This window comes from Xyrauchen texanus, chromosome 40 (genome assembly GCF_025860055.1).
Source record: "Xyrauchen texanus isolate HMW12.3.18 chromosome 40, RBS_HiC_50CHRs, whole genome shotgun sequence".
Taxonomy (NCBI): Eukaryota; Metazoa; Chordata; class Actinopteri; order Cypriniformes; family Catostomidae; genus Xyrauchen; species Xyrauchen texanus.
The window spans coordinates 20770505-20790566 of NC_068315.1; the positions used below are offsets into that span (position 1 = coordinate 20770505).

The 20062-nt window shown below is 36.8% G+C and overlaps 2 protein-coding genes across 3 annotated transcripts in view; one reads left to right on the plus strand and one right to left on the minus strand.

The window, feature by feature from the left end:
- The window catches only part of atad1b (ATPase family AAA domain containing 1b), a 21736-nt gene extending 17639 nt beyond the window's left edge, over window positions 1–4097 (minus strand). Inside the window, exon 1 of the mRNA XM_052112229.1 lies at window positions 3949–4097. The gene's annotated coding sequence lies outside the window, so the exon portion shown is untranslated. The remainder of the gene's footprint in view (window positions 1–3948) is intronic.
- ptenb (phosphatase and tensin homolog B) overlaps window positions 1–18036 on the plus strand; it is a 22143-nt gene extending 4107 nt beyond the window's left edge. The window contains exons 2-10 of one of the 2 annotated variants that reach the window (XM_052112227.1): window positions 2525–2609; window positions 3691–3735; window positions 3978–4021; window positions 4139–4377; window positions 4658–4799; window positions 9969–10037; window positions 10413–10579; window positions 11195–11416; window positions 14317–18036. In XM_052112227.1, coding sequence (XP_051968187.1) covers window positions 2525–2609; window positions 3691–3735; window positions 3978–4021; window positions 4139–4377; window positions 4658–4799; window positions 9969–10037; window positions 10413–10579; window positions 11195–11416; window positions 14317–14493 — 1190 coding nt within the window. In that variant the 3' untranslated portion in view covers window positions 14494–18036. The remainder of the gene's footprint in view (window positions 1–2524; window positions 2610–3690; window positions 3736–3977; window positions 4022–4138; window positions 4378–4657; window positions 4800–9968; window positions 10038–10412; window positions 10580–11194; window positions 11417–14316) is intronic. The other variant, XM_052112228.1, reaches the window with a different exon arrangement.
- Window positions 18037–20062: the final 2026 nt, after the last annotated feature.

Consider the following 20062-nt stretch of genomic DNA (forward strand, 5'->3'; position numbering starts at 1 on the left):
TAGATATTTCTGTTAGCATTGTATTTGTCAGGTGGACTGTCTGTCTCATATCCTTGCTTCCTCAGATGGTTCACTCTGAAAGACCTCTGTGTGGCTTATCAGAATTGCAACATCTTTGATCTTGTATCCAAATAGCTGTCAAAAATATTTATTTTTGGTTATTGAAGTGTCAGCAGTTCACCAGTTTAGGCGTGTGAACCGCAGGCTGCACCAGCCAAGAACACAGGAATTTAATGAAATACTGCAAAACCGAACATTTCAATATTATCTTTTTAAAAATACTAGAAAACAACATATCAACATAATTTTTTTCAAAAATGAAGTGGAGGGAGCTTCTAGCAGCCTTTCTTTTAAACTGAAACTTTAAATATAGAAAAATAATCTCATAATGGGATGTTATGTATTAACATGTGAAATTCAACGTTATTAGAGTTGACAGTCTTCATGTAGCTTGCTGGCTAGCCCGTTTAGTCAAGTGCAAAAATGGCAACTGGATTTTATTCACAGTCGAGGTGAGAGATTTAACACTAGCAAAATTGACATTATGTTTGCCAAACCTCCTATCGTTGATTAGCTAGCTACTACTATCAATGCCGTCATCAGCTATAACATGTAAAAACTCAAACTTGTGAGTACTCTGTTAAATTAGTCCTGATCTCTGTTGCCCATCTATATTGCTACCCACTGTATTTCTCAGTTACAGTGTACTGTCGTTGAAATAAGCACGTCTGCAGCTCTACTATGCGGCGCCTCATGTCGTGGGCCGGGAGAGAGGCAATGCGTATGGAGCGTGAAAGGGCATTAATGAAATGTGTTCGGCGTTAGAGGAAAATATTCAAAGATATAGTGCTGAAAAAGCAGTGCTATCTATGCTCTGGAGTGCTTGTGGTGTACACAGCTCTGTTGTTTTGTTGTGTTGCTAACGGTCTGGGTCAAGACCACGGATTTGACCCCTCCGGACCACAAGACATCATGACAACGGTCGTGATATTTCTGTTAATTTGTGACTGCTGGCATAGAGTATTGTGATGCTTATTGCAACTTCAGTATCTGCATTCTTAACTTTTGAAAACAGCTCATCCTCTCAGTGATTCAACTTTCTTTAACTACTTTCCTCTTACCCACGAATATTGAGTACAGTGTCGATTGGCCATTGACATGACACCAATCCGATACTGTGGGTGGGACATTGAGCCATACAAGCAGTAACCTTTCAGAGATAGGTGGTTGCATCAGAGCCAACGGAGCACATTTTAAAATTGATCAGCAACCAGATTAGACAAAATAATGATTCCGATAATTAGAAAAATTATAAATATTAGATCCGATTATCAGTCTGGCCGATAATCGGTTGACCTCTAGAGCAAAGATATGTTTGAAGTAGACTTAAAGGAATGGTTCACCCAAATATGAACACTATCATCATTTACTCACCCTCATGTTGTTCCAAACCCACATGGCTTAGGCTACTTCTGTGGAACACATAAATACAGTTTTTAACAATACAAAAAAAGTGAATGGTGACTGAGGCTGTCGGTCCCTAACATTCTGCTGAACTTCTCCATTTGTGTTCCATTGAAAAAAAAGTCATTTGGGTGTGGAACAACATGAGGGTGTGACATAATTTTAGTTTTTAGTTGAACTAACCCTTTAATCAATTGCAAGTATCTTTCTAGCATATTTTTACGTAGTGCAGCAGTGAAGTTCCTCTGTCGATTTGCCATTGTCTTTAATAATGAAGAGCTGCATGTGTCATGTCATGCTCAAGGAGTGATGCACTCTAATGGCACTGGCTATGGAAAGGTGAGGAAGGAAAGTGATTCCAGGCCAGGCTGAGGCACAGTGTGATTTATTTAGTGCCCCTGTGTGGCCCTCTGGGTTAAAGGTCCATGCATTGGTCTCTTACAGCGAAGGCCATCTGTTCTATATTAACAAGTATGCTGTTATCTGAGCTGTCATTGCACAACTAAAAGTAAAATGCTGCTTTGGTGGAAATGCTGAAGTTTTCTACCGAACCAGCTTGATGTTCATTTATTTTCCTGCTCTGCGTGGCTTAAACAGGTAGTTAACCCAAAAATTAATTCTGTCATTATTACTCACCCTCACATTTCATATTATTTTTTTCTTCTTCCATCCACATTCATTGTATGGCAAAAAGATTATATGAAAGTGAATGGCATCTGAGGCTAACGTTCAGCCTAACGTCTTCTGTGTTCCACGGAAAATAGATTAAATATAGAAATACAATTGAAATCGTATAGATTTTCAAGAACATGAGGGCAATTAAATGATGACAGAATTTCATTTTTGGGTGAACTGTGCCTTAAATTTCACTGCGCTTTAGCAGAAGAAATAGTTCGTAACAATCATTTAAACGTAAAATTAATAATAATAAAAAAAACAGCTAGTGGATTTTGCAAAGGGGTGCATGTTTTAATCAATTGTTTTTAGGTTTCTTTTTCATCATATCACTATCCATTTCTGTCAGAAGACATCTCTAGATTTCCTTGACTCTGCTGTCCAGATATTTATCCCAATATAATTGCTATGGGCTTTCCTGCTGAAAGGCTTGAGGGTGTCTACAGAAACAACATAGACGAAGTAGTGCGGTAAGTATTTCCTAATAACATTAAAAAAGACAGAATCTCCTGAGACAACAGTATGCTTAAAGCGCTTAAGTCAGTATAACCTTTCCATGTCTGTGAGTCTCCTACTTTTAACATTGTTTTTGTTGCTGAGCTGAAACTGCTGTTATATTTACATTTATAGGTGCATCCTAAATTTTTGATATAACCTTTTGCACTGCTCAACCGGTTTGCAGTGTGATGGTCAAATTCAGTGACCTTTTTAGAAATGTTTAGGCCTAACTAATGCAGCCTGAGCAAAATGTGAGACGGTTTGACATTCAGTGTGCTGTTCCACAGTTGTACAAATAAATGCATGCTGCATCCTAAATCAATGTAAATGTATGCTGTGAGTTGCTGTTTAACAGTAAATATTTCTGTGGTCATTTCCAGTTTACAATGATTTTGCTCAATGTGATGTTTCAACAACAAATCAGTGTTTTTATTTTTTACTGTAATTTAAAGATATTATAGTTGCTCAGTGGCATTATCTTTAAGGCTTCAGACTGAAATTTCCTGAAGTTGTTCATCTTCAGGCAGAATCAAATATATGTAGAAATTGTCTGTTTAGTGACGACAACCACACTGACAAAGACTGTTATTAAGGGCACAATTGGGGGGATGTAGTCAGGTGGTGTACAGGATAATCCTCACAAAACCTGCCAATAAAATGCCCTGGTCGTTACATATTTATTTGTATTGATTGGGGATCAATACAAAAACATGAAATAATATTTGGCATACAAGAAAATTAAGCCTACATTTAGAACCATCAAGATTTGTTGCATTTTACCCCCCAGTTCTCACTACTGTAATGTGCCTGTACGTTTTATTTTTGACTATTCCCATGTGTGTAACTGTCATGAAAAAATGTCACAGTGTAAAAGCTCTCCACAGCCCCAAAATAAGCTTTATGTTCTATATTCAAAATATAATTCTTATTCTATTAATTTAGAGTAAAATAGGACCTGGGCATTTTCATGACATGTGTCCTGAGAATCACCATACAATTTAACTGACAACAACACTGTGTTTCCCTGAAAAAAAATTTGTGTTCTTTCCGCAGGTTCCTGGATTCAAAGCATAAAAATCATTACAAGATATATAATCTGTAAGTTTATTTTATAACAAACTTTTGTGAGATCTGTACTATTTTGTGAATGGCTGTTTAATGTCTTTGCTGTAAGAACATTTGCTCTAATTTGCTGTTTAAAACCGAAAAGCTGCAATCATTTTCCATTCAAGACAATGGAAACACAATGCACAAATGGTTTTGGCATTTGTGCAAAGATATTAAGCATTACATTTGAAATTCCGTACTTACATTTTTCCATCTTGTTTTGTTTCGATTAGATGTGCAGAAAGACATTATGATGCTGCCAAATTTAATTGCAGAGGTAAGATGCTTGGATTGCAGAAATCAGCTCTTTACAGATCGCTCTGAAATGTGATGTCAGTTTTTGTCTGGTAATGACGATGAGGGTCTCTCAATAAACTGCGGTTGTCTCTTGCAGTTGCACAGTATCCATTTGAAGATCATAATCCTCCTCAGCTAGAGCTTATCAAACCTTTCTGTGAAGATTTGGATAAGTGGCTCAGTGACAATGACAATCATGTGGCTGCCATTCACTGTAAGGCTGGAAAGGGACGTACGGGTGTCATGATTTGTGCATACTTGCTACATCGAGGCAAATTCAAAAAAGCACAAGAGGCTCTGGACTTCTATGGTGAAGTTAGAACCAGAGACAAGAAGGTAATGGGCATATTGTCTTTTGTCTGCTTGGATGTGCAAATCTAAAAGTGTTATTGTAAATTAAGTTTCTGCATAGATCTTTTTTAATCCTAAAGTCAGAAACTTTTAACAAGATTAGATGCATGTGATTTCTTTTATTCCTACCTTTTTGATTCTTTTAGTCTAACAGCTGGTAAAAACCTGTTTTGTCGTTCTATGGTGAAGACATTACTAGATTTGTGATGCCATTAAGGACAACATGAAATCAAAATCTTAAACATCTGGGTTTGTCGTTTCACAGGGTGTGACTATTCCCAGTCAGAGGCGATATGTGTACTACTATAGCTACCTTCTGAAGAATAAGTTGGAGTACAAACCTGTGGCCTTGCTCTTTCACAAGATGGTATTTGAGACTGTGCCTATGTTCAGTGGAGGGACCTGCAGTAAGTGTCTCTCTCTCTCTCTCTCTCTCTCTCTCTGGCCCTGTTTACACTTTTTATTAGCAACCGTGGTCTCCTATGACCACTGTTTTTTGTAGTTTTTTTTAAAGTTCTAACTAAAGTTCTCTCACATACTTTATACGGAAGCTCCTACTTTTCTCACTATGTCAGTGCATTACTACATGTTGATAACTGCTCACACAGTTTCTTTTTAATGTACTCACAAATGACGTTCAAGTGAAATACTGATTGTCATTGTCAAGCTCCTTTATTTACAGTAAACCTAATGTATTCTAAACATGAAGTGCATACAGAATAAAAGATAGTTTAGCCCATTAAGCAGTCAGCACCTCTTTGAAAATAGCCATCTTAATCAAAATAAAAATTATTTTGATGAGTCATATTTTTGATGAGCAAAATTAACACGTCAACACGGCCCGGTGAAAGACTGGACTTGACTCACCTGAGGCAACTATCCTGTGCTTAAATAAGCCTGCTCAGCGGGGAAAATAACTTACAAGCATGCACAGATTTAAAGACTCAAATGTGAAAACATCCTGCAACATAGATATCTGCTTCCCGCACCATCACCAAAGTGATTTCATAGCTACTTTGCTGGGTTTACTTTTCTAGCCAGAGGACATTGTCCTGCACCCAATGTGAGTGAGAGAGGGAAAATGCCTGAGGTGAAATGAAACTTTGTAACTGCTCCAGAAATACAAATTTTTTAAATAATATTTCTAAAATGTGTAATATTAATATAACCGCAATTTAAGAGCTTTTGTTGTTAAAATGTTGAACAGTTTAACGGGGAAAAATATTAATTAGCAATTCCAGTGTCGACTTGCAGCATCAGAACCGTTTCGTCATCTAGTCTCACATATCCCTAATTATGATTGGAAATTAAGCCCAATTAGAATATTTTGCTCAAAAAGGACTGGTTTTCCGATGCACCGCGATCTTCATGTAACCGATTTGAATATCAATTGTAAAATCCCAAAATTGATAGTTTACTTTATGCGCAACCCTTGACTACTATGAGAGGAAATCCCTTTCATTTGCAATTAAATGTTATGCTATGTGGCTCACCATTGATTGAGTGGTATATTGGAGAAGTTCAGCAGCGAAATCCTTTCATTGCATGTTGAGAGTAAAAGTTTGGATTAACCTGTTCTGAGTGTCCAAAGATGAGATCCACACAATCCATTTGTCATATTGTCTCTTTTAATACCCTTTCTGTTCTTTACTGTCAGTTGTTTATCAAAAACAACAAAAAAAATATAGCTGCAAGCAGCAATGTGATTCCTCCTCAAAATGGCAAATCATTTCAAATTGATCCAGTAGATGGTTGGGTTTAAACCCTCCCAATGGAGGAATCCAAAAACATGTCTTTCTGTCTGAATCTTAAACGATAGATTTTCAGTGTTCAGGAAAATCCATCATGCCGGACCTTATGGATCCTTGTGGCTTTTTTGTTCCCAATGAGAAATTAGGTATGTACATTTTAAGTTCCAGAAGAATTTAATAAATGGGGTGGAAATGAAATCACTTTGAAAATAGGACATTTAGGCATGGCTTGTAGCTTCCCCTAAGGGCGAATTTGGGCTATTCTTGATGTTGGGTTTTCTGTTGGCCTGTAGTATCAATGCTTACAATTAGAACATTTTTGACCAGAAAATGGCTCTTTTCGGTGTGCCCTGTAGCGCCCCCTAATAGCAAATGTTGGCCATTATTGATTTAGGGGTTACTGTTGGACTGTAGTATCTATGTACAAAATTAGAAAATTTTTGACCCGAAAATGGGACTTTTGGGCATGCCCTGTAGCGCCCCTAAAGGCAAATGTATGCCATTCTTTGCATAGTACTTCAGAGTGATGTTATCTTGAAGAATGTTAGGTTTGAAAAACCATCAGTCAAAATTACATTTGATTTCTTGACGCATATATTGAGGCAGTGTGGACATTTACATAAATACACCCCTTTCAGCCATTTTGTGTTTTATTCATTTTTGCTAATTAACATATTGAAAGACATAAATTATACACATGGTACCAAATTTCAAGTCAATTTGAGCTACGGTTTAGGAGAAGAGTTTTGTAGGTTTTCCCAAATTTAGCACTGTACAGGAAAATCCATCATGGTGGAAGTTATGGGGCTTTTTTTTCCCCCCATGAGAAATGAGGCATGTACACCAAGTTTCAGAAGAATTTGACAAATGGGGTGGAAATTACATCACTTTGAAAATGGGACATTTGGGCGTGGTCTGTAGCGCCACCTATGGGCGAATGTGGGCCATTCTTGGCGTGGGGGTACCCGTTGGCATGGAGTATCAATTTGCCAATTTAGAACATTTTTGACTTGTGACTTTTTGAGATATTGGGGCTCAAGAATAATAATAAGAATACCGTCAATTACAATAGATTTCCTCCTACCAGAGGAATCTAATAAACATTTAATTCTAATCATGCATAGTACAGATGGGATAATGCCTTTCGAGTTCTCTCTCATTAACATGCGCTCATATGCCGTTTACAGAACAGCTGGGTTTCTTAAAGTGACAGTACTGGTTTTTAGCATGAAAAAATCTATGTAAAAAGTACAAATCATGCAACAAAATATAATATATCATATCATATTTATTGATGGAATACATGGACTTGTTTTCTTTTAAAAATAAATAAATGTGACAAATTATGAAAAACTAATAAATTATAATTATTAAAATGTATATTTTTGTAATGTACCTAGTTAGAAGATCCCCCGTATAATTAACCGCATTATCTGAGAGAGAATTTATTTTAACTGAAATATTCCCATGTGAATTGAAATCGGAATCGAAAAGGGGAATCTATATCAATACCCAGCCCTGCTCATAATACTACCTACTTTTTTTCATTACAAGTGAAATTTATCTTTGTTTTCTTCAAACATCACATGTTTTGTATTTCATCTTAAGCATACTCTTTGCTGACACTTATGTCTACTTGGTTAACAAGCACACTAACCTTTAAAAAAACTTAGCAGGGGCAAAATAGTTTGGTGCGTTGGAAATTATGCCACAACTGGGACAGTCTTTTTGTTACTAATTTTCACACAATAAATATTGAAATGAGATATTTCACTCATTGTTTAGATCATTGTGGTTTTAAACGAGTAATACATTTTATTTTTGAAATATTTTTATAGTTTTATATTGAAAGTCTGGGACAGGGCAAAAAGGCATTTGAATATACCAAAAAAAAAAGCTGATGGAATGGTAAAAAAAATATAAACCTGTGACCTTCATAGAACAAAAAGAAAAGTTGAAATCTGTTATGAAAAAATTCAGAAATTGTCAGAAGTTGAAGAAACACGAATATATGCATCAGCTATACCATATTTTTTATATTTTTTTTAAATGATTTGGACTGATATTTTCTTTTAAAATCAGCAAGGCGTAAAATGGCTGTTTTAGCTTAATGGATGATTGTTAGTAGCCGGCCCGTTGATGTTGCCCAGGATTCATTAGCGTGTACATTACAAGTGCTGGATCACAAACGTTTTGGACCTCGTTTACACCTGTATTTGGGATCTGTCCACTTGTGATGGGATCGCTTGAGATGGATCCCAAAACCAGGTGTAAATGGGCGGGCCTCTGACAGTCAGCTGAAGGTAACTGGAGATCAAACCTCTCACTCCTACTCTTCTCCACCAAAACAGCACAAAGCATTCATGGCTGCTGTCCGCCTTTCACTTACTGTCTTTCCCTTTTTGCTGCACTTGCTTTCAATTCTGTCCTACAAATTCTTGTGTTTTGCCCCTTTCTGTGCACATAGACATTAACCAGAATGTTTAGCCTTTATCCTGATAGACTTTAAGAGCAGAATGTGCTTCCAGGACTCTATTATGTGCTTTAGTCTCTGGCTGTTCAGGTCTGGCCAAGTCGTCTTCTAAGAATGTTCTAGAAAAGTGGCAGTAATGCCAGGATGTGTGTGAAGATTTTCCAGGCTGCTCTTCAATAGGGACGACTCATTACCTGGAGTGGGATTTTGTCTGGTGGCTCTGTAGTACTGCATATATGTCTCATTGTCTGTGACTGTACCTCCTCCGGGCCCTATTCTGAACACATTCTTGGTGACAATGACCAAGCCCGCTATACTCGGTCTGTAGGGTGCTTCTTCCCGTATTTCCACTCCGCTCCAAGACTGAATCTTTCAAAATACTTTAAGGGCTAATTTACCCAAAAATGAATATTCTGTTGTCATTTACTCACCCTCATGTTGTTCCTAACCTTTATGATTTTCCCTCATTCGTGGAACACAAAAGGAGATGCTATGCAGAACATTAGGTAATGACAGCCTCCGTCACAATTCACTTTCTTTGCTTCTTTTTTTCCAAACAATGAATGTGAAATAGTGACTAAGATTGTTATTCTGAATTTTATTATTTTTATTTTTTTTAATATCGAAATTGTTAATGGCTCTTGAATGTGCGTTTTTTCACTGTGTTGTATTGTTCCCAAACAGATGACACCTTTTTAATCCGTTATTTTCTACAGGATAAAACATACGCGATCAGTGTAGTCTGATTTGCGACTGAATGACTCTTTAAGAGCTCGTTCTTTTGGATCTACAGTGTGGCCAGTGTAGTTCTTAAATAAATTACTCTTATGAGCCCATTCTTTTGATTCTAAGGTGGATCAGTATAGTCTGATTCCCAAGCAAACGCATTTCTTGTACTTGTCATTTCTAGTTCCAAAGAAGAAAATCATGTAAGTTTGGAAACAACATGAGGGCAGGAAAATGATGAAAGAATTGTCTTTTTTTGGGTGAACTACCTCTTTAGACACACTGCTGTGAGAAACCTGAACTTTACCCTCCATTACTTTCTTTTTGTATTTGTATGTCTTGTCTATTCTGTGTAAAAAAAATATATTAAAAAAAATAAACATTTTTAGCGCATACCTCACGGCTAAAGGGCTCTCCAAATTGCGTTGCACTATGAGTTACAGTTTTCTCTATAGAGTCTTTTATGGGCATTAATATTTCAGTCCAGCTGAGTCTCTTTTGAATTGCATAATGCTCTGCATGCATGTGTACTGCATTTTATCCTCCCACCCCTCTCCTCATGGTGTCCTCTCTCTTGCTCTGGTCATGCCACTGGACAGTCTTTAATCTCCTTCTTTTTCTCCAAGGGGATACTACTGTAAAAAGCAAGAGTGAGCAGATTCCACATGGGTTCAGAAAAGCCAATTGGCATTGGGGTAACAACAGCTTTTTATAAAATGTTTGTCATTTTCAGTTCTGTTAGCCTAGGCAGTGTTGCTTTGTAGAATGTTTTATGCAATGTTACAAGGAAACTCCCCACATGGGTGGCCTTTTATAATGCCCCTATATCTGAGGTAGATAGATAGTAAGCGTGGTCTTTGCCAGCTGTTCTCAGAAAAGGGCCCTTAGCATGCCACTGTTATTTTGTCTTTTCTGTAAAAATATTTCTGGCTGTGGTGCTGTTTCTATCATGTTGTTTTCCTCTATGCTTATCTTTTCATTTCATGTTAACAAAAATGCATAAGCTCACTTTTTTTCTTTAAAATGAAAACACACACGGAATTACAATTACACGTTGTTTCACTCCTCAGATCCTCAGTTTGTGGTGTACCAGCTGAAAGTAAAAATCCACACCTCCAACCCAGCACACACGAGGCGAGAGGAGAAATACATGTACTTTGAGTTTCCACAGCCGCTGCCTGTGTGTGGAGACATCAAGGTGGAATTCTTCCACAAGCAAAACAAGATGTTGAAGAAGGTATGTGGTAGTTCCCAAATAGCTCAGATCACTCCTACAATTGTTTGTGTAATTGGATTTAAATTTTTCCCTCTCACTGAGCTCCGAAAGTCTGAGACAATTGTGAAAATGCTTCCATTTTACATTTTCAAATTTCTAGTCAACTTTTTTCATTACAAATTGTATACAATTATCAGCATAACAATTTAAGTGAAAAGTAGAATTGAAAAATCAACATGCATTTCTTAGCATTTGTTATGTCCTCCTTTTGCTTTAATGACTATGCACTTGAGCTGGCATAGACTCACAAAGTGCAAAACCTGATGTTATCCCAGCCTGATTCGAGAATGTTCTAAAGAGCATCTTGTGTGCTTCAATGGAAGCAAGTAAATTTAGCCAAAAGATTTAACGTGGTCCGTGTCAAACAAATTTGCTTATCCAATTAGTGACTTAGAAATAGTGCAGAATCTTAGACATTTCTCCATTTCACATAATAGCATACAAATCCTAAAGCTTTCGGTTTATTTCTAGGTTTAAATTGGAATTTGTAACTGCATATGCAACATTTCAATGTCAAAATGTAACATTAACATGGCATTGAAAATTAAGCTCTTTCTTTTTTTCCCAATGAATCAGGACAAGATGTTTCACTTTTGGGTGAACACCTTCTTCATCCCTGGACCAGAGGACAGCTCAGAGAAGGTGGAAAATGGAGGTTTAGTGAAGGAACTGGATGGCATCCAAACCAAGGAACGGGGAGAGAATGACAAGGATTATCAAATCCTCACTTTAACCAAGAACGACTTGGATAAAGCAAATAAAGACAAAGCAAACAGATACTTCTCTCCAAATTTCAAGGTATGTTGAGCTCTGGTCCTGCACAGCCTTCCAAATGTGATTTAAAGGATTTGAGCAAAACTGTACTGATAACCTCATCAGATGTTTAAATTTAGAAATTTTAATAAAATACACTTGAAAGGGATCGCTTGCCCAAAAATGAAAATTCTGTCATTTACTCACCCTGAGGTCATTCCAAACCTGTATTACACTTATTTTTTTTTTTTAAAGAACACAAAAATATGTTTTAATGAATATCCCAGTAAAATAGCAGTTCATAGAGATTCACTTTAAAGCTTAAAGCACCCAAAATTGTCATAAAAGTACAAGCCGCATGGAGTCTACTTTTAAGTTTTCTGAAAACAATAGGCCTTGGTGAGAAAAAAAACCTTAAATTTAAGTAATTTTTCATTTGGCTGCATTTACACTTTCAACCAATTATTTTTTTTTTCCACTGAAATCTAATACAGACTGGATGTTGTTGCATGCATGTAAACTTATAAGATTGGATTTTCTTTTGCATCTAATTTGAGCTACTTCCAAATGTGGTTCTAAATCAGATACATATCCGATATCAGGACATCTGACGATATCAGAAGTATCAGATGCTCCTCATGTTTCTGACTTAGATATTCGTTAAAACAGATTTGTGGTTTATATCTCTGCATGTATAAACAAAGTTATTCTGGAGGTATGAAATGTCAAGCAATTGTGAAATGTCAAGCATGCATTTTGCAGCAAAGAGACAAACATTCCAAACATGAAAAGAAATCAATATAGCGACTGGTGAAAGAAACTTAAGTTTATCAGAAAGTTTTACTATACACTCAAGGCTGATTTTGTGTGCATAAATGTTAACGTAATGTGGAGGACGTCAATAATGTGGAGGACATCAGTAATAATATTTGAAATTACATGTGCAGAGATAGTGAAATGCAGTGGAATAAATTACAATCAAGCCTCTCCAGTATTTCCAGTACAGCATTGTGCTAAATCTTTACATTTATTCATTTGGTAGATGCTTTTACCCAAAGCAAAACATAATTATCTAAAATACAACATAAGTGATTCATCTTAAACTGTTAGATCACCCAAAAATGAAAATTCTTTCTTCATTTACTCACCCTCATGCCATCCCAGATGTGTATGACTTTCTTATGCAGAACACAAATTAAAATATTTGGAAGAATATTTAAGCTCTATAGGTCCATATAATTCAAATTTGTAAACTCCAATATTCATAAAGGTAATCCATAGGACTCCAGTGGTCAAATCCATTGGTTCAGATATGATCAGAGTGGGTGAGAAACAGATCAATATTCACATAAAAAAAAAAAAATGTTTTTTTACATAAATTCTCCTCCCTGCCCAGCAGGGGGCAATATGCAAGAAGGATGTGACTCACCAAAAACAGGAGAATGAGACAGTGAAACTGAAGTGGAGAATGACTGAGCAGGGAGGAGGATTTATAGTAAAAACCTACTTGAATATTGATCTGTTTCTCACCCACACCTATCAAATTGCTTCAGAAGATATGGTTTTAACTCATTAGTCATCTGGAGTACTTTTTATTTTTTAATTTCTCCCCAATTTTGAATCCCCAATTCCCAATGCTCTCTATGTCCTCGTTGTGGTGTAGTGACTCACCTCAATCCGGGTGGCGGAGGACGAATCTCAGTTGCCTCCACGTCTTAGACATCAACCCTCGCATCTTATCACGTGGCTTGTTGAGCACGTTATCATCCATGCACAACTCACCACACACCCCACCGAGAGCGAACCACATTATAGCGACCATGAGGAGATTACCCCATGGTACTCTACCCTCCCTAGCAACCAGTTAAATTTGGTTGCTAGGCTGGAGTCACTCAGCACGCCCTGGGATTCCTACTCGCGAACTCCAGGTGTGAAGTCAGCGTCTTTACTCGCTGAGCTACCCAGGCCCCCATCTGGAGTACTTTTTTTTATTTTTTTATTTTGGCACCCATTCACTTACATTGTACAGATCCAAAGAGCTGAGAAATATTTAAAAAAATCTTCGATTGTGTTCAACAGAAGAAAGTCATACACATCTGGGATGGCATGAAGGCGAGTAAATGAGAGAATATTTGGGTGAACTATCCCTTCAATGAGACCGTAGTACCAAAAGTGCTACATTTCAAAGTTTCAGTCACATGAGAAAAATACTATCCAAGTCAGATTAGTGTGCAACAAGAATAAAGTAACAAACATGTTTTAGTTTATCCGTAAGCACATGTACAGCAATATTTTGAAATGCGTTATATGGCGCATTTAACCTTCTTTTTGAAATAAAGATTAGTAGTCTTAATAATATTTTTGTGAGTAACTAAAATAATTGTCTGAAGTGTTGTGCATATAAATGTGGTTACGTGACAGAGACGGGGCTCTGTTGTGAAATCATCACTCGCAGCACTCAGTAAGGTTCATGAATGCATGCATGGGAATTCTTCCGTGTGAATCATGGAGGGCGTCGTCTTTAAAGAATGAATTTGTGACGTTTATCTGTATTTCCAAGAACAATTAGCAGTTTCCTGCTGTTCATATTTGTAACAATTATAAATATTGCTGAGTAACAGCCTAGGTCGTCTTGGTATGTGACATTTTTAAAACTGTAATGTAAACTGGCATGACCAAAAATTTGGATATGGTTGAAAGCTCAGATCTGTGCAATAAGCCTTGCAGTGTAAGCACAGCCTATGTGTTCTGCAAAAGAAAGAAAGTCATACAAGGTTTGAATGACAAGACTATCTGTACATTTATGACAGAATTTTCATTTTTGGGTGAATTATTCTTAATAAGTACCATACATGCAGTACATGGCATACACGCATGGATACATACATAAAATAAGGAAATGTTTGATAATCTGATAGACTAAAAACAGGTTCCTTTTTTTCCAGGTGAAGTTGTACTTTACGAAAACATTGGAGGAACCATCCAACTCTGAGGCCAGCACTTCTACATCTGTAACCCCGGATGTTAGCGATAACGAACCAGACCATTACAGATACTCAGACACAACAGACTCAGATCCTGAAAACGAACAGTTTGACGACGAACAGATCACTAATGTTTGAAATATTTTTATGGGAAGAAAAAGAAACCATACGTAATAGAGTTGTATAAAGGAGAAAACTTGAATATGAACCCAAGTACCTTTTTTTTTTTCCAAACAGAAGAAGGATGCTCATCATTGGTTTTAGGGACAAAAATTCTGACCAATTTTTTTCTTTTTCTTCATTTGCCCATCTCCATAAGTTATCAACACTGCTGATCCATGGAAGAAAGCCTCAGTAGCTTTTATGTAAATACACTTTCATGCCGTAACACAAAAGAAAACCTCGGAATGGGAGATCGTTTATGGGAGAAATTTGGTGGATATCTAAATTTGCTGCTCCATTACCTGTTAAAACCAAGGCCAGTGCTTTAATCAGCATTCATGCCCCCCATGTCTGTCCTTCTGTTTTGCCCCAAACCTCCTGTCCAACCTACTGTGAAATGCTTCATGTCAGCTGGGCTCTGTTGTGCAGTGGAAACGGAGTCTCACCATTTTTCATTCTGCTTTCATCATTATTACTACTACCACTACTTCATTTGCAGTGGTAATGACTCTTCTAAGCTATGTGACATCTGGGCAGAAAACACAACAAATGGCACCACCATGTATTATCTTTTACTTTTCTGTCTTTTTTTTTTTTAATGCAAACATACACAAATGACAGGGAACCCAGTGTTGAAATAATGTTAACACTATAGTTCATGGAAGAAGGTGTGCATGTTATTGGAATTAGTTTCCATGTTGTCAATAAATGGTATATATTGTTTTTCTAAAAGTGGTTTCTAAAGTCATTTAAGATTTGACTGTATTTTGGAGGGACGTCATTGCCGTCACATTGTCATGGCTTCTGCAGATTAGATTTTAATCTATAAACAGTCCCTCAGTGGCACTTCATTTTATAGTTCACATGTTCCCCCTTTAAAACTTGCTCTTATTTAAATTCACAGGATCTGTTTGCTTGTTTTGTCTTCCGATTCTTGAGGTTAAGTTCTTAACAGTTCATGTGTTGAATGTTCTTCAGTACGTTGAAACATCGATCAAACTTGCGTTAGGACGCTGCGTGGCCACCGTTCACTACAGCGATTTAAAAACTTGCACAGCTCAAAAACAGCTAGAATTGAATGAGCCAGCTCTACTATATGTCATTCAAACTCTTACATTGCATGTGAACATGGAGAAGCCCTTCTCTGAATGTATCAACCTTGGATGCGAGTTTCGATTTGGCGTTTGATAGTTTGTTTTATATTACTTTTTCTTCCAACCTTGGCTGCATCAGATATCAGATCTTTGGCTCCATAACATCTTTGTAGCCTTAATGTGCATGATCTATTGAAATCTGGATCATTCATTTATCCAGCAATGGTGCTTACAAACTGCCAAACTCGCAATGTACAGTCATTTCAGAGCAAAGAATCTGCAAATCTCATGGTGCAAATAGTTGTAACTGTTAGTTGCACTTTGTTGTGCTTCAACAAACAAATCCAACAAATTGGTGTCCTTGACTAGCTGGCTGTTTTTTATTTTGTTCTCAAACAGGCCTCATTCCCTATGGAATGAGCAATAGTGCAGCTACAGATTTTACAGAAAGTCTTGTGCTTGCTTCAGAAATATTAAAGCCCTATATATGAGAATATTTAAATGTATAATTTTCTTTTAAGCATGCCAAATCTTTTTTAACACCTGGCTGATGAAGCCAGACAAAAAGAAAAAAAAAACTTTCTCAGTCTCTTGGGCAAGAATCTTCACTAATGGTAGTGAGTAAGCTGCCTTTCTTGTACTGTTAATGTTCAAGCTTCATTCTTCACACCAGCCCACTGCACATGCCGTACATCTCGCCTTCCTTAGAGAAAGAATACGTTTCCCAGGCATGGGGAGGATACTCGGCCTTCCTTCGTGTGATTGTACACTAACCAATCCAGGAAAGAAAGAAAAAAAAACTACAACAAACCTATCAAGGATTCTCTTTTTGTTTACATTTTATTACATCACTGAAAACCTGCCAAAATTAAGCTTTAAATATTTTATTTTATTTGTTTTGAGAGGAGGCGGCGGGGCCCACGGGAGGTATTCTTTGCCTTACTTGAAGTTGACAATGCTTACTCTTCTACTGCTTTGATACCTACCATTCTGCCCAAGCACTGACTTATTTAAAGCTACTATAATAGAGCAACATATTGTACTAGACATTTGCACTGTTACAGGTCTTTGCAGGGTTTCAGTCAGTGGACCACAGTTATTTTTTGTTTCTCTGGAAATGCTTTGCAATCAAATATAGGAGAGTAGAGACGGAAGGAAAATACTTGGTATGCATTACTTTTGTCGCTGTGCACCCCCATAGAATCAAATGTGTCATTATTGACTGAAAGTGTCTTTTTGTTTTTTAAGCAACTATTTATGAAAGTATTCATTAACCTTCTGGCAAAGCCCCTCTGCAGGTATTCCTTCGTCCTATAGTCCTACACTTGTGCTGATTTCTTTTGAATGTTTAGCGGTTTAATGTATGTCTCCACTCAAAGGCATCACGTAACAAGCTTGCATTAATGGGACAGTTCACCCAAAAAATCTGTCATTATCTACTCACCTCATCTTATTCCAGACCCATATTACGTTGTCTTTTCCATGGAACACTAAAGGAGATGTTAGGCAGAATGTTGGCCCTTAAGTCATCATTCACTTTTGTTGCGTTTTTCCCATACAACAAAATTGAATTGTGGCTGAAGCTAACATCTCCATTTGTGTTCTGCGGAAGAAAGCAAGTCATATTTGGCCATCTCTATAACACAAGACACATTTAGCCACAGTACCCTAACATGCAAAACCTCAGACATCCTTTACATGGCATGGGCGTGTGGAGCTCACAGGCAGCAACAAAAAAAATATTTTCAGCTTTAATGCAAAACAAAAAGTCTTCAAAGGTGCCAGTGTATATGTTTCACGTCACTCTTTCTTAGCTGATTTGTGCAATATGTTGTTTTGATGCCTGTGGTTGCCACAAAGTGCCTCTTGTTTACAGTTGAAAAAAAGTGCTTGCTTTAAAATCTGAACTTTGTTACTTATGCGGATGGATGGATGGATGGATGGATGGGGTGGTACTGTGCACTAAATCGTCCAGCTAGACCTGCAGCAGGGGGCCCTTTGGAATTTAGCCATGCTTCATTTGAAAGCATTCTTCTCACCATCGCCCCAGAGTGTTTTTTTTTTTTTTTTTTAAGATACACATTCATGTAAAGTGGGTATATTTTCAGTCTTTAAGAAAACAGCCTTACTCTGTTTCAGCCTGTTCAAATACTATTGTGCTGTGCAACAGTTGCTCTGTGTGTAATGCCTATGCACTGAGAATACACAAACCCACCATGTATGAAATATTGTACAGGTAATCATGTTGCTCATACAAATCACATGTTTGTTTGTAATTGTATGTGTAAACTGCCCTTTATCTTAGTGTTATAAACTCCACATAAATCCAATAAAGTCTCATTCTTGTCAGTTTGCTGTTTTTATTGACAGTACTTTTGATATTAATGCATTTGAGTGAATACATAAAGATGCATGTTGCATTGGTTTAAAGTCAGCTTTTTTTATGGAGTTCTACTGATGTAGTTCAAAGGTATAGTTCACCCAAAAGGGAAAATTGCCTTTTTAACTCTGCCTCATGTCATTCTAAACCTGTATGACTATCTTCTCTTGAACACAAAAGGAGATTTAAGGCAAAATATTTGCCAGTCGCCATTCACTTTTATTGCCTGGGAAAGAGCAGCGTCAGCATTCTTCAAAACTCCTCGTGTTCTGTGAAAGAAAGCAAGTCATAACAGGGTTGGAACAACATGAGGGTGAGTAATGCTGACCTTTTTTTTATGTTGACCTATGAAATGTTGAATTTTCAGTTTTTGGGTGAACTGTCCCTTTAAGGAGCCCTTAAAGTTCTAATATTAGAGAAAACAAAAATACACCAGTAAGATTCAATTATGTATAATTAAATATTGCTGAAATCAAATTAACAAATAATTGTCTCATATGCAAAATCACTCAAATGCAGGTCTACTGTGAGGTATCAAAAGTACATAAGTTTTACTAGTCTTTTTTTTTTTTTTTTAGTTCTCACCAAATGCTTCAGTCTTGTCACTGTTTTACTTGAGTAGGCCTTGTAAAGTTTTTGTTAACATTAACCTATTACACCTACTACCTACTGGCTGAACCCATGACTTCAGGTCATGCTGAAGGTACTTTTTAAGTCAGCTGAGTAAAAATTCAGGAAAATGAATATATAGTTCTGTTTTTCTTTTTCAACTTCTCTAAAACTACTCTTGGGGGACTCTTTTGATTTTCTCAACAGAACAAATAAATATTTATAACCTGTAAATAAACTGCCCTATGGGATACATATTTGTGCCCAGAAAATAAACTGATATTTTAAATGTTACTCCATAAGGTTTACAGTTTTTCTCAGTCACTTTGGTACATTACTCAAATCATCCTTAACATTTGCAAACCAGTAAGTGCACTATTCAACAGAGAACGAGTATAATATATTTTGATCAACATGACAAAAGCAACTGACGTAGGAAACAGCAGTCAATTGAACATAATCAATTGCATTAATGTACCAAAGCATAGGCAATTTGTTCAAAAGAATGAGAAATTAATTTTATGATGTGCACAAGTGACTAGATGATGTGGAGGTTGACCAAGTACTTTTGAAAATTTCAACTGATCTGAGAAATGTACCAAAGCGACTGAGAAAAACTATAAAAAAGTCCAATTAAAACCCCTAAAACCTACTTTGTGTCTGGAAACTGACTGGAGATCTGTTCATGTTAATGACCTCTGATTTACCCCTTCTACCCTGTTATCTATAAATAATGGCATTGCTGTCGGACCTAGAGGAGCCATAGAGACACTGCTTACATAATCTGCATGCATGTATCCCACTAATTTCCGAGGAGAACTGATTTAACCCACAGACTCATCTTCATCACTGATCTCTGTTATCGTTGCGTCTGTTATTAGAAAATGTGGTATGACAAACCCTTCAGAGTGATGATCATTTAAGTTTAGGATCTTGTTATTATTCAAGGTCTGTAATTTTCATTCGTATTTATCTGATCTTTGGGCCAAGATTAAGATTAGTCTGAAGTTAAATGAATTAAGTAATATCATTTACAAAAATAGAGAATCCAATTTAAAATTGGTTAATGAGCTTCACTCATTCTGGGACCCAGACAACTCAAATAAATTGGTAAACTGAAATGTATTAGATTATACCAATGCAATTAAGAACCCAGTTTAAGGACATGTTAAGATACTGTAATACAGTCAGGTCCGGCGTCAGTGGACAACCAGTAACAGTGAGTGCATTTACATGCACATTGTTACACTGATTATACTTAATAAGCTGACAACATGTGTAGTGATGTAAACGCCTTGACCGGCTTTCCTATTAAGGAATATTCTGGATTCAGCACAATTTTAAGATCAATTGACCACATTTGTGGCATAATACTGATTACCACAAAAATGTATTTCGATTTGTCCCTCCTTTTCTTTAAAAAAAGCAATAATCTGGGTTACAGTGAGGCACTTACTATGGA